This window comes from Euleptes europaea, chromosome 1 (genome assembly GCF_029931775.1).
Source record: "Euleptes europaea isolate rEulEur1 chromosome 1, rEulEur1.hap1, whole genome shotgun sequence".
NCBI lineage: Eukaryota > Metazoa > Chordata > Lepidosauria > Squamata > Sphaerodactylidae > Euleptes > Euleptes europaea.
The window spans coordinates 164909803-164929728 of NC_079312.1; the positions used below are offsets into that span (position 1 = coordinate 164909803).

The following is a 19926-nucleotide window of genomic DNA, read 5'->3' on the forward strand; positions in this document are numbered from 1 at the left end:
ATTTTCTCCCCTTCCTACACGGCCGGGGGAACAAAAGTAGCAAGCATGTCCGGAGCAGGGGAGTAGCCAGTAATGCAAAGGAAGCCCGGCTGGGTGTAATTCGTGGATTGGGAATTTTTTCGCCTCAAAGTGGCTTTAAAGAAGAAGAAAAATACATTCTCATTTTTGAGCTGAACTTGGATGTTAGGTGTGGCCGAAGGTTCTCTTTCTTTTATTTTTGTATGTGTCTTCCCGCAAATCATTTTTTACTTATACATGAATATTTACGGTAATTCCCCCATCAAGTTCTCCAGTGTCAGAAGTGGAGAGCGGCAGAGAGAAAATCCTCCAGTGTCATCCCCCCACCCCTAAATATATGTATATGAAGCCCGGCATTTTCTTTCCTCCGCAAGACCCCCGTCCTCCTTTGTTCTCCCAAGCAGCCAGCTTCGACTCTCCCCTAAATCAGGATTCCCTTTTAAGGTTCTTTTCCTAGAGCTTCGCCTCTAAGAGTATCTGCTTGCTGCAGAGGACGCCCCCACGAGTTATCTCTCCGACAGAACCAGCCCTTTCGGGAGACTTCCCCCCCCCCAAGCAGAACGAGACATCCTAAACAACCGATTTAATATAGCATTAAACCAGTACTAATTTGATGTCCGTTCACTTTATATAACAGGTGAGAAAAAAAGGGGGGTCCCCCTCCCATTTTCCTTTGTTTAAATATTTCGGCAGGATGATTAGTCTATCGCTCCCTCTCTCTCTTTTAAAGCCAGGAGACTTGGCTAAGACTGCTTTTGAATTTTCCTAGACGAAAACGCAGAGGATCCTGATGTCAAAGCCTGTTTGTTCGTTCTCTTAAAAGAAAAAAGAAAAAAAACGCACACACAATAAACAGAGGTGGGGGGGGGAGAGAATAAACCCCTGGTTAAAGGTGGAAGGGGTTAGAGATATTTTAAAACTCTTCCACCCCGTCATCTGTAAATATGAGTCTGTTGCGGTTAGACTCATTCGTCTCCTTAAAGAGCCTGTAAACTTTATATGACACAATATCTAATAGTAATTTATTGGGAGATATTGTAAATTTTCAACTGTTTTAGTTAATAAAGGAGCTAATTAATGGGAAAATTGCTTAATTTTGCCAGCTGTTGAAGGGACCCTGAACGCAGCTGGGGGAGCGGGGTGTCATTCTTTAAAAAGGGGGTTTTTTTGGATTTTTACAATACTTGGGGTTTCTCAGGCCAGTGCTTAAAGGCCGCTGCTTTATTTTATAAAATGTTTTATGATTTTTTTAAAAAGCATATAAAAAACCGAAAGGCAGAACTTAATGTTTTGTTGTGTCTCAAATTGCGGAGGGTGGGCGGCACCCTTCCCTCCAACGCAAGTGGGCGCCCACGTGACCCCTGCGGACCAATCCGGCGGACCTTTAGGTTTAACTATGTTTAATGTCAGATAGCAATAAACTAGAAGCTCTCGGTCAGGCCCGCGGAAATGGGCGAACATAATCTCCTTAATCCCGGGTTTGTGGGACCGTTGGTGAACATCCACACGGGAGACACCTTCTATTTCCCCAATTTCCGCGCCTCTGGAGGACAGCTGCCCGGCTTGCCGTCTCTCTCCTACCCGCGAAGGGACAATGTCTGCTCTCTGCCCTGGGCATCCTCCGAGCCCTGCAACGGATACCCCCAGCCCTACCTCAGCAGCCCCGTGTCCATTAACCCTTCCTTCAGCCGAGCCTGCGACCTAGCTAGAGTGGAAGAGAGCAAGTGCTACTACAGGGAGGCGTGCTCCGAGAACGCCCCCCTCAAGAGGGAAGAGAGGGTTAGGGAGTCTGCCCTGATGCCCCTCGAGGCGGGCATCCCCAATGGAATGGGCGGCAATTTCGGCAAGTTTGACTACCCGGGGGCCGAGGCGGTGTCCCACGACCCGCCTTCGTGCCAGTCCTTAGAGTCCGATTCCAGCTCCTCCTTGCTCAATGAAGGGAATAAGGGCGCCGCCAACGAGCCGTCCGCTCTGGTGTCCCCTCTCAACCAAGGAAGCAATCTTTCCACCGGGGGTAAGAACCGCGCGACCAGGAAATCTCTGTGTGTGTGAGTGTGTGTGTGAGTGTGCACGCGCGTGTCAAAAGGAAAAGCGAATGTGTGCTATGCCTCTTCTCGGGTCTCTGTCTCTCTGGGTCTCTCCCCAGCTTGAAAAGTCTGCTCGTGACTCTTGCTGTTATAAATTCCATGAAATTAGCAGCCGGGCTGAAGTATGTCTATTTGTGCCGAGGCCGCTAGGGGTAGCCCTCAAATGCCTCGCGCTTTATTAGGTGGTGCTGCTTTTAAAAGAAAAGCCTATAAACATGTAAATATCCCATAAAAAGGAGATCGCGATGGGCCAGATAGACAGATTCCCTGTTCGTCTCTCTCTCTCTCTCTCTCTCCCTCTCCCCACCCCATCCCACTTCTCCCCCATTCTAACAAGCCAGCAGACGAATTTTTCCCCCCACCGGCTGACGCCAGGTTTGCAAAAGGAACGGGGCTGGTATTTGGAGATTTCGCAGCGGCGTGGTTTGGGGGGGAGCCTTGGCTCGCTGGGATGGGTGGTGGAAACTTCACGAGGTGGTTCTCTCGAGAAGGCTGAACCAGACCCCGGCAGAAGGGACATCGCAGGTGAAAAATCTGGGAGAATGCTTTTGTCAAGAGGATGCCAAGTCCCATACAAAAAAAAAAAACAAAAAAACCTCTTATTTGTTTAATTTTTCCGGGCGGGGACCGATTGCCTCCACCCCCAATCCCTGTCGTTTTCCGTGCAAAAATCGGGAAAGTATTAAAAATAAATCACCTCCGTCCAATACTGAGGCGCCTTTAAAAAAAAGACTCCTTATGATAGGGTTCCCGCTATGTGTCTGCTCGTCTTCTGCAGAGCGACACTTCCAGGAAGAGCCAGCTGGCGTCTGCTCCTTGGGAAGCGCCTGTAGAAATTGCTCCGGCTAGCTCTGGGACTCTATGACTGCGGCCCCCCTGGTCCGTCATTTCCCGGTTTGCCAGCCCCAGACACGGTTGCGAAACGATTCTCTGGCTTGATGGCGACTCCGATCTCTCCAGCACTTTCCTTGTGGGTCATCCCGGACATCTCCGATCTATGCCTTAGATGGTGGGCTTGATATTAAACCTCTAAATCATGAGTTCTCAACAAGGGGGAAATTCCCCCACCCAGGGGGGAATTTTAGGGTTGGGGGTTGGGACCACTATTCAGCAAAGTGTGATGCCCTGTAGATTATGTACAATCTGTAAAATTGTAGTTTGTTTTCAGTTTAATCTGTGACATTCAATAAAGTTTAGGACTATCTTGGGAACGGGGGAATTATATTCTGAACAATGGTGAAAGGGGGGATGGAGCAAAACAGGCTGAGAACAACTGCTCTAGATCTTGGACCCTAAAACGCAGGATCTTTCTTGTATGTGTGGGGCGTTATTCAAGAACTAGCAATGAAAAGAAAGGAGGGAAAGAATTATAAATTTTGAAACAGGCTCTCTTTCTCTCTCTCTCCCCCTCCCTCCCGTGTGTTAAATGTCCTTTCAATCACGCTGCTCTTAGGTGCTCCCTGGTACCCGATGCACACGAGGTCTCGGAAAAAGCGAAAACCCTACTCCAAACTGCAGCTCGCGGAGCTGGAAGGGGAGTTTATGGTCAATGAATTCATTACTCGCCAAAGAAGAAGGGAGCTCTCAGATCGGTTGAACCTGAGCGACCAGCAGGTAAAGATCTGGTTCCAGAACCGGCGGATGAAAAAGAAAAGACTCCTTCTGAGAGAGCAAGCCCTGTCTTTCTTTTAAAGTTCAGACCAAGTCCACCTTGGGTAACCAACCGCGGAGAACTCTCTAGCCTTGGTCAACAGTTGACGGTCCCGGGACTTTTTAACCTGACCTGGTCTGAACAGCCCGTTTAGATTATTATTATTATTTTTTGTCTTCTTCTTCTTCTTAAAACATAGAATCAGTATCCTTTACTAAAACATCCAACCGCAGGCCTATATGTGAGTGTGTGTTTGGGTGGGTGCGAGAGAGGGGGGGGTGTATGAGAAAAGACCTCTCTTCTTCTCTGGACCTGTTGGGAAAGACCCCAATGTGAAAACGCAGGAAAGAAGCCCCCTCCATCAATCATTCGGGGGTTTCTATTGTTCAAGATTGGTCAGCAGTGTTCTGAATGTGAAGCTGAGTCCGACGACAATCCCACTCACCCACCCCTCTTCTTTTTGGGGGGTTCGCGCGTGTAAGCGTTCACAGGTAGGCTAACCCCATCTGAACAGCAGGGCGATTGGGTAGGTTTCCCGCGTTGGTTTGTCTTCTTGAGTGAGTAGCCTGGAGATTATCCGCGAATGAGGTTCCTCGGAAGCAAAGCCACTGCCCTGTAGCCCAGGGCGGGTTTAGCGCGTTGGGATTTTTCACCCTCTCGAGTCAAAGCTTAAGTGGATGTGGCATCCGTCCTAAATCAACTGCAGCCGTTCCTAACGGGGTATGGCCGGCCGGTGTTTTATGTGGGCCCGAGTTTATTTCGCCAGGCGAACTCCGATAGAAACGAGGCTATAAATATCCACGGACGTCCAAATCGTGGTATGGGTGGGTGTGCGCGCAATGGTTGTGCGTGTGTATTCATGTATATGCACCAGCTAGGTCATGAATGAACTGGCTGTGTTTAGGCCACCTACAGGTAACGGTACTACCGAGGGGCTGTTTTGCAGAAAGCCAGTGCGAGAGCACAGTGCCCGCTTTGGGGCATCCCCCATTCACACGCGCCCGCAAATTGGCTGGAGCGCCTGCTCCCCAGGTCGCAACCCCGGGGTAGTCCTCCTTCACCCCTTGCCAGGGAAGCTCTCTGGGATCCGTCTGGGCTGGCTTTCGAGGAAACACGCCTAGTAGCGGCCGCATATCACCAATCCCACCGAGTCAGATCGACACACGCAAGGAAGAAACGGACCTCTGCGATCAAACTGAGCCTTGTCAAAGATCGCTTCCCAAATCCGAATCCAGCAGATCGCCCGCACTGCTCCTTTCCTCTACCACCCCCCACTTACCAACCATTTCAATTGGTGTCCTGATTACAGCTCCACTGAAGGAGTATTTTGTGCTGCTTATTACGCTATTGTGTTTATTGATGCTCTAGATGGTGGCGAGAAGGGGGGGGCGCTACGCCGCTTTTATACATTAACTATAATGGCCGCCCCTCGGAGCCCATTAAGTCATTAATAGCTTCCCCCCCCTTCTAAGAGAAACATCTTCTAACATTAATGCTTTCTTTCGTGATTGCTATTTTCGAAATGAAGGATTCCCCTCCTTCCCGTCCCCTTTTAACGCTTCTCATATTTAGTTAGATGTTGGATTTCAGAAGAATAAAAAAAATTAAGCGGCTGGTAGACCTGGAGAATCAAGAATACGTGTGTGGGTATATGTGTGTGTGTGTGTGTCTCACACACACATACTTTATTTCCATTTCTGATTCTTCATAGGCAGCAGCTGCCGGCTGTGAACATTTATGGGGTGTGTCGCCTTATTTCCCCCCATACACACCGCATGCTACTTCTGGGGATAGAGGGTAATTCCCAGCTTTCTTCCAAGGGCCTCCTGGCACTTCCCCTTCCAGGGCAGCCAGGAGGCAGGATGGGAAGGAGTCAGGGGAAGGAGGTCGCCTCCTTGGCCCTCTGCTTTGTTTGCACACATGGTCCTGCTTCCTGGAGGAAAGAACCCTTTGGGTTCCCGAAGAGCCTGGCGCCTTCCCGAAACTTTTCGGTGACCCCGCTCCCTCCTCGGAGGTAGGGGGAGAAAAGTGAAGGGGGAAAGGAAGGGGGAAAGGGTCATGTTTCCCCCGGGTGGGGTGGGGAAACAACCCACCTCGAAACGCTCTACTGGAGATTCGGTTCCAGAGGGTATTCGAAGTGGGGATCGGGGCCAGAACCGCTCCTCGCTCAACTGTGCAGAGTTAATTCATTGCAGGGTTTTGGTTTTTTTAATTATTTTTAGAAGGGGGCGGTTAACCCCCTCCAGCTAGGTTGGGCGAAAGGGGTCGAGAGGTAGAGCATTGAGCGTTGGCTGCTACACGCTCTGCTTCGTTCGTTTTATATCAGAGGGGATTAATTTTATGACAAAGGCAAGGTTTTTTTTTCTGGGCAAGACTCAATTGCCACCACGTGGTTCCCCGGTCCCGGCGTTCATGGTCATGACCGGTGGCAGGAATGCTCCGCCTTTACCAGCTGCAGAGGATGCCGTCGAGTCCTGGGGGGGGGGGCTCCGCCTCGCCCGCCTTCCCTCCCCGCCGCCTCTCCCTTCGTTCGGGTCCCCTTAGCCTATGTGAACATTCCTTCACCCTACCCCACCCCATCCCCAATAGCCAGAGGGGCCCCGACCTCATCCTTCCACAGGAAAAAAAACCCACACCCATTTCAAAATAAAGAACCTCCCTTCAGTGTCACCCAGAATAGGAAGATTAGACACCCACACACCCCAAGAAGTTCCTTTTTTTAAAAAAAGGTAGCCAATCACAACTCTGTGCAATAAATACACATGTATATCTATGTGTTTCAGTTATGTGCAATGGAGCATGGAGGGGTATGTTACCTGGGAGGGGCTTTCAGAGGAGAAGGCCTACCTATTCTCCAAAAGGGGTACCGTCTACACCGTCGTGATTCAAGAGTGACTTCCTCCCCCCTCCCCCCTCAACAGAATTTCTTTCCGAATCGCCTATATGACACTTGAGTCATAAAGCTGTGATAACCCAGCTTTGTATTGTAAAGAGACAGGGAAAAGAGAGGCATTTTCCATCAGAATTACCACCCTGAGCCGCTGAAGTGTGTGTGTGTGTGTGTGTGTGTATATATATCTAAGCCTTGGGTTTGAGGATCGTGGAGGTAGGCAGGGAAGGTTCAAGGCACCAATATTTACCTGATTTAGCGTCACGGTCCCCAGTCCCCCACAACCGTCGCCTCCTCTTACGAACCTGTGATATGTTACTCACTGGCTGTGCTTTATTTTTTGTTTTTTGTAGGTTTCATTTTGAAGGATGTGATAGTTGGTTTATCGGAAGTTTATGGGGCAGGGATGTTGGATTTCCATCCCGGCTACTGGGAAAGGTGGGGGGGGAGAGAGAGAGAGAGAAGAGAGACTGCCTTGTTAATATTTTACCTGCCGAGAACAATTTCTGTCTACAGTGAAGGGGGGGAGGGGAAAAAAGACTGCTACGCTTTGAAATACAATACACAAACCACCAGCAAGATTCTATATAATACTCGAGAATCGTCTCCTTGGCCGGGTAATTGGGTGCGAGGGACAAGATCCTCCGCTGTCTGTTCAACGATCGGAAAGGGGAAAAAAACGATAATTTCTTTTTTTTAAAAAAAATTGAAATATATGCAATATTTTCTTTTAAATTGCTTTAAAGTATTATTCCGTGTGACTTCTGTTTGTCTTGTGTTAGCTCTCTCGGTGTCTGTGGGTCGGTTCTCTGCTTGTTCTTTCCCTAGTCTAGTTTCCCTGCCGTTGTTAAATATGCATCGTTCTCAATATAATCCATATGTAATGTTTCTTACCTCAAGCTATTATATGTAGGGCCTATGCAACTGTCTGTCATAGCACGTTTCCCCCGGCTTTATATAGTCATGTAAAAAGTTGTTTCACTCTAATATTAATGATGACGACGATGTTAAATTGAATGTATTATTATGTGATTTCTGATAATAAATAAAATGGTTCAAGCCTCTTGTTGATGCCGGATTGGGAGGAACAGGTAAGAGTAATAAAAGGGCAGGAAACAAAGCAAAATAAGTCGATGAAACCTTGGGAGGCAAATAGATCATGTTTTGCTGTTTTAGGAAAAAAATTAAATGGATGTATAAAATACCTTGTAAAATGGGAGAGATATCACCAGAGAACCACGATAAGTATAACTTTAAAATCCCTAGGAGATAAGGAGAGTAAATTAATCTCAGATTGTAGTGCTTAAATGAGAATACACTACTGTCGTGTTAACTGGGACCAAAAAAAGGAGTGGTGATGATTATGAGCTGACTTCTTCTTCTTCTTCTTCTTCTTCTTCTTCTTATTATTATTATTATTATTATTATTTTGTCCTCCAAAAGACAAGTGTGTTCCTTGCAGAAATACATAACGGTGTTCCTTATAGAGATACGTGTTTAAAACAGACACTCACACGCTCATACATGACTCTTACAACCCTTTAAATAAATCCTTTAAATTGCTTGGATTGACCCCATTCAGTTATCTCATATTCGGTTCCTCCTATAGGTGTGTGTGGGGGGGAGGGTGTCTCCCTCCTGGAGAGTCCAACCAGGGGACTTCTAAGAGGTTCCAAGGAATTAATTTAAATACTTTAGATTTGGGCATTTCCTTCCTTCCTTCCTTCCTTCCTTCCTTCCTTCCTTCCTTCCTTCCTTCCTTCCTTCCTTCCTTCCCGACCGCCCTCTCCAAAGGAAGATGCAGGGCCTTTGTTCGCCTGCCAGGTCTTCGGGTCAACCGTAACGTTTAGTGGGGGCTAAAGCCATACATTAATACTCCCCACACACTCCAGAATCCTTTACAAGATCGATAAAAGGAGAGGGAAGGGGGACTCTTTCTAAAGGCAAGACCAGAAACAACAGCTCTGAATGAAGAATTCTTCCTAGATCCCTGCGTCTCTGCATTTGTCCTCCTCGTTTTCTCTTCACCTGGATGTTTGATTTGAAAACCTGGACCGGGACGGGTCAGGAAAGAAAGCCATTGCACGAACCCAATCGCTGATTTAACACACAATGCTTCTTCTCTCCGTCCCTTCTCTCTCTCCCCACCCACCCCCACCCCGCAACGCCCTCTTCTGAACAAATATCATATTGACGCGCAGAAGACGTGCCTATATGGCTTCTGCTCTATTCTATATGGTGGCTTCAAACCTCGCCAGGTTTAACGGCGTTATGGAGCGCCTGGAAAATCTCAGGCAGTCCGGACGGCTCGTCCTTACAGACAGTGGACGTTACTGGGACTTTCTGATCGTTTTCAGGTATTAAAAAAAGCAGATATGGGATATTAGTTAAAAGGGATACTCCAGGCTCCTGTGTCGGTCAGCAAGACCGCTCCGTCGAATCCACTACCACTCGTCTTTAAAACCTAAATGTTTATTCTACACTCTCAACCCTTCCAAGTGCCCTAAGAAATAGGCGGAGTGAGAAAAATGAAACCCATATAAGACATTCTCTGGCGATAGGGCAGCAGAGGACTGGGTCAGTTCTTGAAGTCAAGGATTACTTTTATTTTATTTTTCTTCTCTCTCTCCCTGCTTTCAGGCGTCCGTACACTTTATACAACTACTTCTGAGTATTCGAAAATTAAAAACCCTTCCATCCAGGAATTGGATTTAAGCCCAATAGCTTTCGAGGGGGTGGGATCAACTGATTTCTAGGGAATTGACATCCAAGTTTTAAAAGTTCAATCCTGCAGGTCATTCCTAAGCGTATGAGTTGAATGTGAGCATAATTTCATTTCCTAGAAAAGGAGACCTCTGGACCCTGCAAGTGTTAAAGGAAAGTGCATTCCATTGATTTCAAAGCTAAGGATCCTACCCGGTGGCATCTTCTGAAAGTGGTGGCATTCAGTGTAACCCTAAACGGAGACATGGCCATTTAAGTCCATTAGAGGAAATTGGTTTAGAAAGGTGTAACTGCGCCCAGGACTGCCCTGTGTTTCTTTCCATCTCTAGGACATTTGCCAGTTTTTCAAGGCCTAGATCCCAACAGTACAATGGCGAGGGCCTCTACTTCTGAGTAACTGTGCTTAGGGTTACACTGTCAGGATTGAGCATTAAGAGCTGAATGGGGACTTACAGTACAATTCTAGGTAAAAGTTACTCCCATTTAAGCCCACTGACATCCATGTGATCAGACTGGAGTAACTGCATAGGATTGCACTGTTATTCCCTAGGGTTCAGGATTCCAGCCTAAGGCGCTTATTCCAAAAGTAAACCGGACTGAGAGCTGGGTGTCCCTCCCTCTGGCATCAACTTACTAAGTGGTGTTAGGCAAGCCATTATCACTCACTCTCAGCCCTTTCCCATATGTGGATCATACCAGAGGCATCCTCTACAGGATTGTTGTAAGGATTACAGAGATAATGTGCCTTAGGTGTAAATTACGGAAATAATGTATCTTATTTATTCATGCAACACATAGTTAAATTGTGGAACTCCCTGCCCCAGGATGTGGTGATAGCTACCAACTTAGAAGGCTTTAAGCGGGGAGTGGACATGTTCATGGAGGAGAGGGCTATCCATGGTTACTAGTCAAAATGGATACTAGTCATGATGCATACCTATTCTCTCCAGGATCAGAGGAGCATGCTGAATACATTAAGTGCTGTGGAACACAGGCAGGATGGTGCTGCTGCAGTTGTCTTGTTTGTGGTCTTCCTGGAGGCACCTGGTTGGCCCCTGTGTGAACAAACTGCTGGACTTGATGGGCCTTGGTCTGATCCAGCATTGCTTTTCTTATGTTCTTATGTGCTCTGAACATGCAGAAGTTACGTATTATGGTGGGGAGCTGTGTACACTGCCTTGGAACCAGTTTCACTCATCTTGGTGGGATTTCCAAGCAAATGTGCGCCCAACCCAGCTGTAGGTCAGCTGACTCTCTTCCATGCGAATCTAGCCAGGGCCGGAGAATCCCTCCCTGCATGCTATGCTCCGGTCCTGGCCAGAGGTGTCATCCACAACCTTTAAAAGCAACTGGAGACTCGCCCTTGACTTCAGCAGACTGTGGCTTCCAATTCATGGGTTCAGGAGGCTTCCCTTTATTTTGAAGAGGGAGCCCTACAAGCATGATTTTGTTTCGTGGAGGGGCGCACGGGAAGGTGTTTATATTGTTAGAGCTGCCAAAGGGTTCATAGACACGAGAAAGACCCTGGACCATGGCCAACAGGTCTGAATTGTATATAGTGGCATAAATTGGGTAGAAAATTGCACACCGGTTCACCTTGAAGAGGGCATGCGCGCTTCCAAGAAAGCTTAAACACTCACCCCAACAGATAAAAGTTATTTATTGCCAGTGAGTGGCTCGAACAAATTGTTGCTCGCTGTAAAAGTACGTATTGTTCCTGGGCTCGACTCTTCTTTTTATATAGGGGTGTATTTCATAGCTAGGGCTGGAAAATGAATTCATTAAGAAGCAAAAAGCATATCCCCCCCTCCCCAAATTCTCCGGCTGCAAAGAATAATTCTGCCTTCGGCAGGGAGGGGAAGACCACCCTGCTAAGCTGTGTTTCAGCGGAGCAAATTATTGCAAAAATAACGGGAAATATGCATCTGTGCAAACCCTTATTCATTCTGGCCAACGATAATTCATATCTTAGCATTTTTAGCAGAGACCGGAAGGAGGGTGAGAAAATGTTTTATGCGTTTGCTAGGGTGGTGATGGTGGGATATGGAATTCATTCCTAGAAGTGGAACGAGTGTATTTGACGCCCATTGTTCAGGGCAGAAGGAAGCTGAAGCGGTCCCCATTTTCCCCATGAAAACCCGAAAGAGTGATTTTGGGGTGCTCACCGGCATCAGGTAAGGTGAACAAATACCATGGCAGACTTCAAAGGGAAAAAATCACGGCTGGTTTCCAGGTCGACCCTGAGCAAGTTTATTCGAAAAGTAAATCTCACCGAATTCAGCAAGGGTAAGTGTTCCAAGGATCGCAGCTTTTTAAAACAAGGATTCTCCTGTCCCAATATTGCGCTCAACAGATTCATACAGATGCCAGTGGTGCTTAACTCAAGTTGGATCGCAGCTTTCCTGATCCAGCAAGAAGGACAAGAAAACATAGGCTATAACTATAACTCTGCCATTTATGTATGGGAGGTTTTGCCTTGGATTTGCCACTCTCCAGATTCACATTTTCCCCGTCTGAATTGTCAAAACTCTGCATGGGGACTTATTTTTGAGCTTTGAGAATTTAGATGGGGAAAATGTGCGTCGAAAGAGTGGCAAATCCAAGGCAAAACTTCCCATGCATAAATGGCCTGTGTGTTTGTGCGTGCATGTGCGCCAAAAGGCCACTTTATGATGATAAGCAAATGCAGAACCCACCCAGAGTGACCAGTCTATATTTGTTACGCATCTCTGCCTATCTTATCCGTCTGTCTCCGTTCGATCCCTCCATTGCTATATCCGTCCTACTAGTAGGTAAACTTAGCCTCTGATATTAACCCCACAAACCTTCTCCCCGCAAATTCATAACCAGGGCTCTCTGAAAGCAGATAAAACAATTGAAATATTGTGCCTCCTCCTCCTCCTCCCCGGGCAGACGGGATGTCTTCCTTTGTGACAAATGGTCCCTCGCTTGGGGGTCAGCGAGCCTTGGTCTTGGACTTCACCGAGCATCTCTGGCATAGCTGTCTGTCTGGTGGATCGCCTTGGCCTTCATCTGGTCAGCGTGTGAAGCCCCTCCACCCACCACCCCCGGGCAGATTTCCCCATGATCTTCCGTGGGTATTTTGGAAACTTCCAAAAGGCTGTGGAGAAAACCAGAAATAAAATAAGGTAAAATAAATCGCTGCACGTAAAGCAGGCCAAATGAAATCCCATTGTGGCAGGGTCATTCGGTCAGGCTTTGGTGACCAAGAGCCGTTTGTTGTATACAAATTGCACCCATTTTTGGGGGAGATAGCCTTTTGTTTAATAATAACAATCACAGACACAAGAGCAACAACATACACACACACAGTCCCAAAACAGAGTCCCAGTATAGTAAAGGGCACAACCCCTCTCCCCAATTAAGCTCATCAAAGTCTCCCAAATTCCAAAAGAAGAGTTAAACCGGTGTTTAAAACTGGCAAACTGCGGTCAATGGAATTTAAAAGTGCTCAACTCTGGCCCGATTGGGCTGTAAGAATGATGATAATCGATTAAAAAAACTGGCGGCAAAAAAATAAAATAAATTAAGCCGCTGTAAATCTCAATGAAGACAACGGGAGAAAGATGTTTCTTATTGTAGGGAATGTTCTTATCAAGATCAACAGGACCTAAAAGGGTTTAATATTTTGCCCCTAGTCACAACAACCCTAACAGTCCTAGGCCTACCTTTTTCTTGAGGCCTATCTTTTCTTAAGGCCATCTCAAAAATCATGGACCTAGAAGAACTCAGGCATTTTACCCCATATTGTCTCCGCCGCTGGGAAAACGTTCGCTCCTTCTGTCCCCCAAGCATACTTGTTTGGGAAACCAGGATTCCATAAACTAGAGCCAAGTGCGTTTGCTTAGGCATAGGCCATTAGCAGACCTTTAAAATCTCCCTGATACTTCGGCAACAAATATATATATTTGTCCTCACGTTATCCGAGTGGAGTCCACTCTTTGATTCTCAAAGTGGGAATCTCCTACAAAGCAACGATAAAACATCCCTTCTCCATTGATACATGAGCATCTCCTATTCTTCCCAGCGATAGTTTGCTTTTTCAAGTGATATCCACCATCCCCATCAATATGTGAGTGCACCCTTTTTTACTGAGTATTTTCTCCCCCTTTTCATAAATACACTATCAGGACAGAGTGGGAATAATTAGTAATGTTTACCAACATATGCTACCCCCGCCGCCACTTTTGAATCCACCTCTAGGTGGGATGGGGGGCGGGGAGCAACTGAAATAGAATACGAGTAATTAGTTTTAAAGCAAATCATTTCAAATGGAAATGTATAGGTAAAGCCTAATGAACTGCAGAAGGGACGGGGGGAGAAAAAAGAATCTGAGTTTTATATGACTTGGCCGGCAGCAAGTAGACATGGCAATATTTTATTCTGGAGAGAATAAATTAATTAATATCTCTGTCGCAACCCACGGCAGCGGCTCTATGGCTGACTGCATTTAAACGAGATATATGTATCAAGCCTCCCTGGTGTTGTTAACAAGAGTGATAATAAAGATGAAAAGGATCAGAAAGATTATTAAAGCAAAAAAAAAATCGGTCCATTTGTATTCCTTCAAGAAGCGGTGAGGACAGTGGTGGACCTGGCCATTGTGTCAGCTGGCCCGATGGCAAGTGGGCCTTGTGGGCCCCTGATGAAGGGGGGGCTTAAACATTAGATAATATGTTAAAAATAAAATAAAAAATTAAATGATAGCCTTATAGTTGTGAGTGGGCTTCCTTTGTCTCCTGGCAACCAATATTTTTAGACCCAGTCTGCCACTGGGTGAGGACCTGAGTTTTCCTAAGGGTCAGGCATTTGTTCCTCAGCAATTCTGTTAACTGGCTGAGTTCATTAATAAAATATAATTTTCATTTTTAAAAAACACATGTCTACCAATCAAGTTATTTACGTGTGCATCTATACACCTTAAATGGGAAGAAAATGGGTGGACTCTGGGCCCGATCCAGCTACTTTGGAGTGCCATAGATTTCTCAGGTGAGTTTACGCACTGGATTACGGTGTTCCTTTTTTTTTTTTTTTAATGCTAAGGGTACATGGGGTTTCCTAACACAAACAGGTGTTTACGCCTCTCTCCCCAGTGGGTATTTGCTGCCCACCATATCGCTTGTTTGCTCAGAGAGGTGCTCAAGGCAGTGCTTAGCTGGGGTTGGATGGTGTCCCCTGTTCAGAGAAGAGCTACTCCCGTATTAAGAATTCCATTCTATAATTAAAGAGTGGCTTCAGAGAAAACTCTCCTTTTATGGAAAGGCCAGAAGTCAGAAAACCGATTCTTCTCCTAGGCCTCAAATGAAACCACTCTTTCTTTCTTTTTTTCATTTCATTTTTTTCCATTTTTTCATTGTTGACAGTTGTCTGATATGCACACTACACTCTGGTATGCATACTATTAAAAGTCCCCCCCCACACACACACACACGAGAAGGTATTTTCAGCCACACCTGAGTCTTTTAGAATCCTAGCCAACTTTCTGCAAAAGGGAAAGGGGGGGGGTCATTTTGTGGCTTCCAAGATCCTACCTCCTCCAAAACACATGCTTAATGGAGATGATATGATAATTACAGGGCATGTGCAAGTTCATTTCATTGTGATGAAAAACTGTTCATCTGTTATGAGGGCATGAGAGGGTTTTTTTTAAAGCGATTATTATCAGTATTATTAGTATCTTTACATGAAACAGGCTGGGGGGAAGGAGGGAATCCTTCTAATGAGCAATGGGTGCCATTCAGACTTATCATCCAAATCAATTAGAGCTTTTTGGTTAAATGGAAGCGCACTGCCTCTAAAATGTCTTAATCACTTGCAAAATCAACAACGCTCCAGCTTGTCGACCTTTAAGGTTTTGCAAGGCAGAAGACCTGACCAGAAGCAGAAAGTGGAAAGAGCCACCAGTTTCACACATATATCTAGTATTTGAGGCAGGGAGCTTTGACTCAAAAGCTCCTACCCCAGGAAATCTTCATGATGGGTAGCCGTGTTACTCTTTCTGTAGCAGTAGAAAAGAGCCAGAGTCCTGTAGCACATTAAAGAATAACACAATTTCTGGCAGGGTGTGAGCTTCTGTGAGTCACAGTTCACTTCTTCAGATACCAGGAAATCTCACTTCTTCAGATACCAGGAAATCTCATCGGTTTTTAAGGTGCTACTGGACCTTAGAACTATTCCACGGCAGGCCAATATGGCTAACCTCAGAAACCTTCACATGTATATTATCTCTATCCTGGTAGTGCAAGTTGTTTTCTTGCATTGGGAATACTCAGGCTGCTTATCTGGAAGCAAATTTCAGGCCCTGACACACTGATCCAAATAACTGGCCTCCCAATAAAGGCTGTTTGTTTGTTTTTTCTAACGTATACATCACTCAGAAGCTTCCATTGAAATCAGCTTTAACGTGAAATTCTCCCTTGGCCTGCCAACATGTGGGGATAGATGTCCCCGTTTATGAAGCAAGATAGGAATATTCTCACTCCGTTCCCATTAATACAATACTTGGCACCACAAATGGACCTCCTTGGGTACATATCTGCACACATCACCATTTCTCCAGGTGGAGATTTAGTTTAATCTAGCAGAGCTCTCCTTGGGCTTTCTTGTTTATATCTAGGTACGTGTGCATGTCTGTCCATCTGAAGGTCTGCCTGTCCATCCACAGACATCCAGTGCATAAACAGACGAGCACAAGTTACTAGGCACTCCCCCAAGAGTACAGATAAACAATAAGATAGTTCCAACGATATCTGTATGTCATTCTCACCTTCCCGTTGTTGAACTACCAAAGTCACGAATCATTTTTAAGTCCCCTTCATGCCAAGAAAAGAGTTGCACACCTCTTTGATTCTCACCCCAGCTGAAATTAATTGGACTTTTAAAAAATTACTGTCTTGGACCGGATTGTGCCTGTCATAGTTATGAGTCGATTTAAATTATACGAGGCAAACCCCATTCCTGAAATTGGTGAGTGGTTGCTTTTAAAGGATCTGGACCCCCGCCCCCCTGAACAAGCCGCAAGGGTTTGGAGCTTCCCAACCACCCCAGCCTACTTCTGGGTACTGGGAAGCCCGAGCTACTGATCCCCGGGAGATTTAATTCTGAGTTAAGGATTTCTCTGCACATTTGGTTTCAAGGGAGCAGAGCAGCTTACATGCGAGTAGTTTGGCTTCATTCACTGGTGCATTGGGTCCCTTCGGCAAAGGCCCCCCTTCCCAAACCTCTCTTTGACGCTCATTTATTTAGTTAGGAAAAAAATACATGGTAAATTGCTGAAGGATATTATGTTTTTTCCCCTCTTTTCTCCCCGTCCCTCCCTTAGCACCTCCCCCCCCCCCACACACACACAGGGCTTCGACTCCCCACCTTAACAATAAGGTCTCCCTCCAGTGTTTCATTATCTAAAATAGGCCCAATACAACCAATTCCAAAATAAACTCAGCAAAATTGCAAACACGTGCAGTGGCTATCTCGTAAAAAATATTAAAAATAACAAGTTACTTAATTGGCTACCACACACAGGGCGAGTGACTGAGGACATCCCTTCTCCTTGCATTAAAAATAATAATCATAAGAACCCCACCTAAGTCCCTTCGAATATTTTCGACGATGGCTTGATTTTACAGAAAACCTTCTAGAGATCAGAGTCAAGGTAAAGACATCGTCATTTTAAAAAATGTTTTTAATGACCTATTAAAAATGTTTTTAATGACAGGGGAACGTTAACCGCGCTGGTCCTCAGACAACACGAAAGCAGAGGCAGCTGTTTGAATCCGGACAGATAATTTCATTAAAGGGAGCACTCTTCGCAGCCAAGACACCCCCCCTCGCGCGCCCACCCACCCACCCCCTTTCTCAAGGCCACATTCAACAACAATAACACTTCTTGCAAGGGAGAAGTCTGCTCAATAGCCCTTGGATAGAGCAAGCTAAAGATTGGGGAGGGGGAGAGAAAACCTTTGTTGATTCCCAACGATGAGTCCTCCCCCCTTTTTTTCTCCCCACCACCCCTTCCAAGTCCCCTGCTGGAGTTGACAGAAAATTGTACCTCGTTTTGCCGCCGCTTTAAAAAAAAAATCAGCCCAGATCTTAGCAATTCAGGGAGACCTTGCCTGGCCGGCGCTAATCTCTTTTTGTGTGTGTGTGTGTGCGTTGGACGACTTCTGTTTACAACTGTCTGTCTGGGTGGGCGGGGGGCCCGCCATTGCAAAGTGAAGGTCAAGTTAGCATCCTACCTTATATGGCATTCTGCGGGTCCTCCATTTTCAAGGGTCTGTCGCAACGGGGCGAGATGAAAGTCCCCTTTTCCTGGTGCGCGTAAACACGGTCGGGGCTCTTTTCTGTTTGTCGCTTGGGGGCCCCCACCCCTCCCCGCCAGCCGGGCCGATTTGGGGGCGGTTGGGGGGTTATCTGAATGCGGAGACCCAGATAAAGAGGAAAGGGGGGGTTGGGGGCAACCGTGTGGGAAGGAGAACAGATCTCCTCCTGACGACTGCTGCTTGGAAACTTTTTTTCCCCCTCTCCTTCTCCCCCCCCCCCAACAGCTTTGGATTTCAGACTTCAAACAAGCCCCTCTTTCAACGAGCTGCGAGCGCGTCTGCCGTGGAGGAAATTAAACGTCATAAAGAGAAACCCAATTAGGGTTTAATGTCTCAGCATTACCGTTTCCTCCAGAAAACAATGAAGCCCGCTCGGTAAGGGGGGGGGAGAGGATGGGTACGGGGAGGGCGCCTTTATATTTCCTCGTCTTAAGAGAGTCTTCAACGTGTAAACCTTAAGTAAAGGAGGGCGGGGGAGGAGAGAGGAGAGGCAGAAATTAATAAGAAAATAGATAGGGGGAAAACGGGAGGTTCTTGGACGTCTTGATCCCCGTGTGAGGATATGTATGTGAGTAACCATAGCGTGTGCGTGCCAACTCACTACCCTTACACACACGCGACCGCGCATACAGACGTCGATCGGCCCGACGCGCAAATGAGCCGAGGCCCAGATGGCCTGATCGCTCGGTTTCCTGGGTTCTGGAGATCTGGGCACAGTTCGGGGTAATGGGAGCTTGGGAAGGTGGGTGGCCAGTGGAAAGGCATGGCCGATAAGGTACCATCGCGGCTGTGTTAAAGGGTAGGGGGCATTTTTGGGGGGGGGAGATGGGAGCGATAGAGAGAATTGGGAGGCTGCCCTTTTAGCAAACAGAGCGCCCCCCTTCTTTCCAGTGGCGAAACTAGTGCAAAAGAACCGAGATTCGCTTCCTCTCAAACTGGCAATATGACTCATAATATTTGAGGGGGGGGGATGGCAGCTTTGGACAGAGAGGGAAATTAATTTTTAAAAATCTATTCCTGCAAATGGGGAATATGACAATCCGGACATTGGTTTTGGTCACTTCCATAACTTTCTTGATCAAGTCACTTCTCCCGTTCTTTTTAACTGGCCTCAATGTGGCCGCGGTCCTTAAAAAAAAGAACAACAACAAAACAACCCCCCCAGAAAACAAAACAAAGGGGAGGGGAAGCCCCCAATCACTTACTTTCGAGCAATTTGCATGGAAATCAACCGGACTTTCTTTCCAAGTCATGTCATGACCAAACGGGTAAAGAAAACAGGCGATCCCCCCGGCAGACATCCCGGGGACTGGATCTCCGCGACTAGATCAATCGGCGGTACACTGTGGAGTCAGCCTCCAAGAAAAGATTTCTGTTTTCCTGATGTCTGCAGAGCGCCGGGGGACTAAACTTTTGTTTTTTGTTTTGTTTTTTAAATTTAGTAATGATGGGGCAGGGCAAGGAAAACGGCCGTTCTCCGGAGTGCATTAGATAAGCGAACAGATTTTCCAATATGACAGCTTCCAAAGCCACTTAATCTATACGAGGTGTGTGTCTGCGTGTGTTCCCTCCGACGAATGCCAGATGTGCCTTTTTAAACAGTCTCCTCGTTTTGAAATTCCAAATTATAACTTTGTTTATTTGGGACCTGTGTGGGGGACAGAAAAGGGGGGGGCATTTCCATTGCTTTGCCCTGCGGGACAGCGAGCAGAGTAGAAAGGCGATCGCTTAAAAACAAAATCAAAACCACGAGCCCTGAGAGATCTCTTCTTCTCACTCTGACCTCCACGGTGGATTTTGGCCGTCACCTGCCTGCCGTGTTAGCTACCTAATAACGGAAGTGTCCGCCGAGCGCCTTCCTAGGCACACTTGCTGCCTTGAGCACACTGGAACTTGCTTCTCAGTAAAGAGGTTTAGGATCGTGCCCATAGGATGGGGTGTGTGTGTGGCGGCACCGCTGTGCGGTAGGCGCTCGAAGGTGGCTTTCCCCTGTTGTTGTTAAATTAACAGCTGGAAGCATTTAGAACCCGGTATGATCAGAAACTAAACTTTATATTATTATTTTTTTTGGGGGGGGGGGAGAAAGAGAGAGAAAGGAAGGAAGACAGAAAGACAGAAAGAAGGTTAATAAAGCAGGAAGCACAAGTGAAAATATTCAATTGGGAGACAGCTGAGTAGCTAATGGCCCGATGCGATCAAAATAGTCACTTTGGAGTC

The 19926-nt window shown here is 46.6% G+C and overlaps 1 protein-coding gene across 1 annotated transcript; it reads left to right on the forward strand.

Moving 5' to 3' along the window:
* Positions 1-1466: 1466 nt before the first annotated feature.
* On the forward strand, positions 1467-3797 carry HOXC12 (homeobox C12). Its single transcript, XM_056866898.1, has 2 exons — positions 1467-2032; positions 3559-3797. Exons 1-2 carry the CDS (start codon positions 1468-1470, stop codon positions 3795-3797), a joined length of 804 nt encoding a protein of 267 aa, XP_056722876.1. The 5' UTR covers position 1467.
* The last annotated feature ends 16129 nt before the right edge of the window (positions 3798-19926 follow it).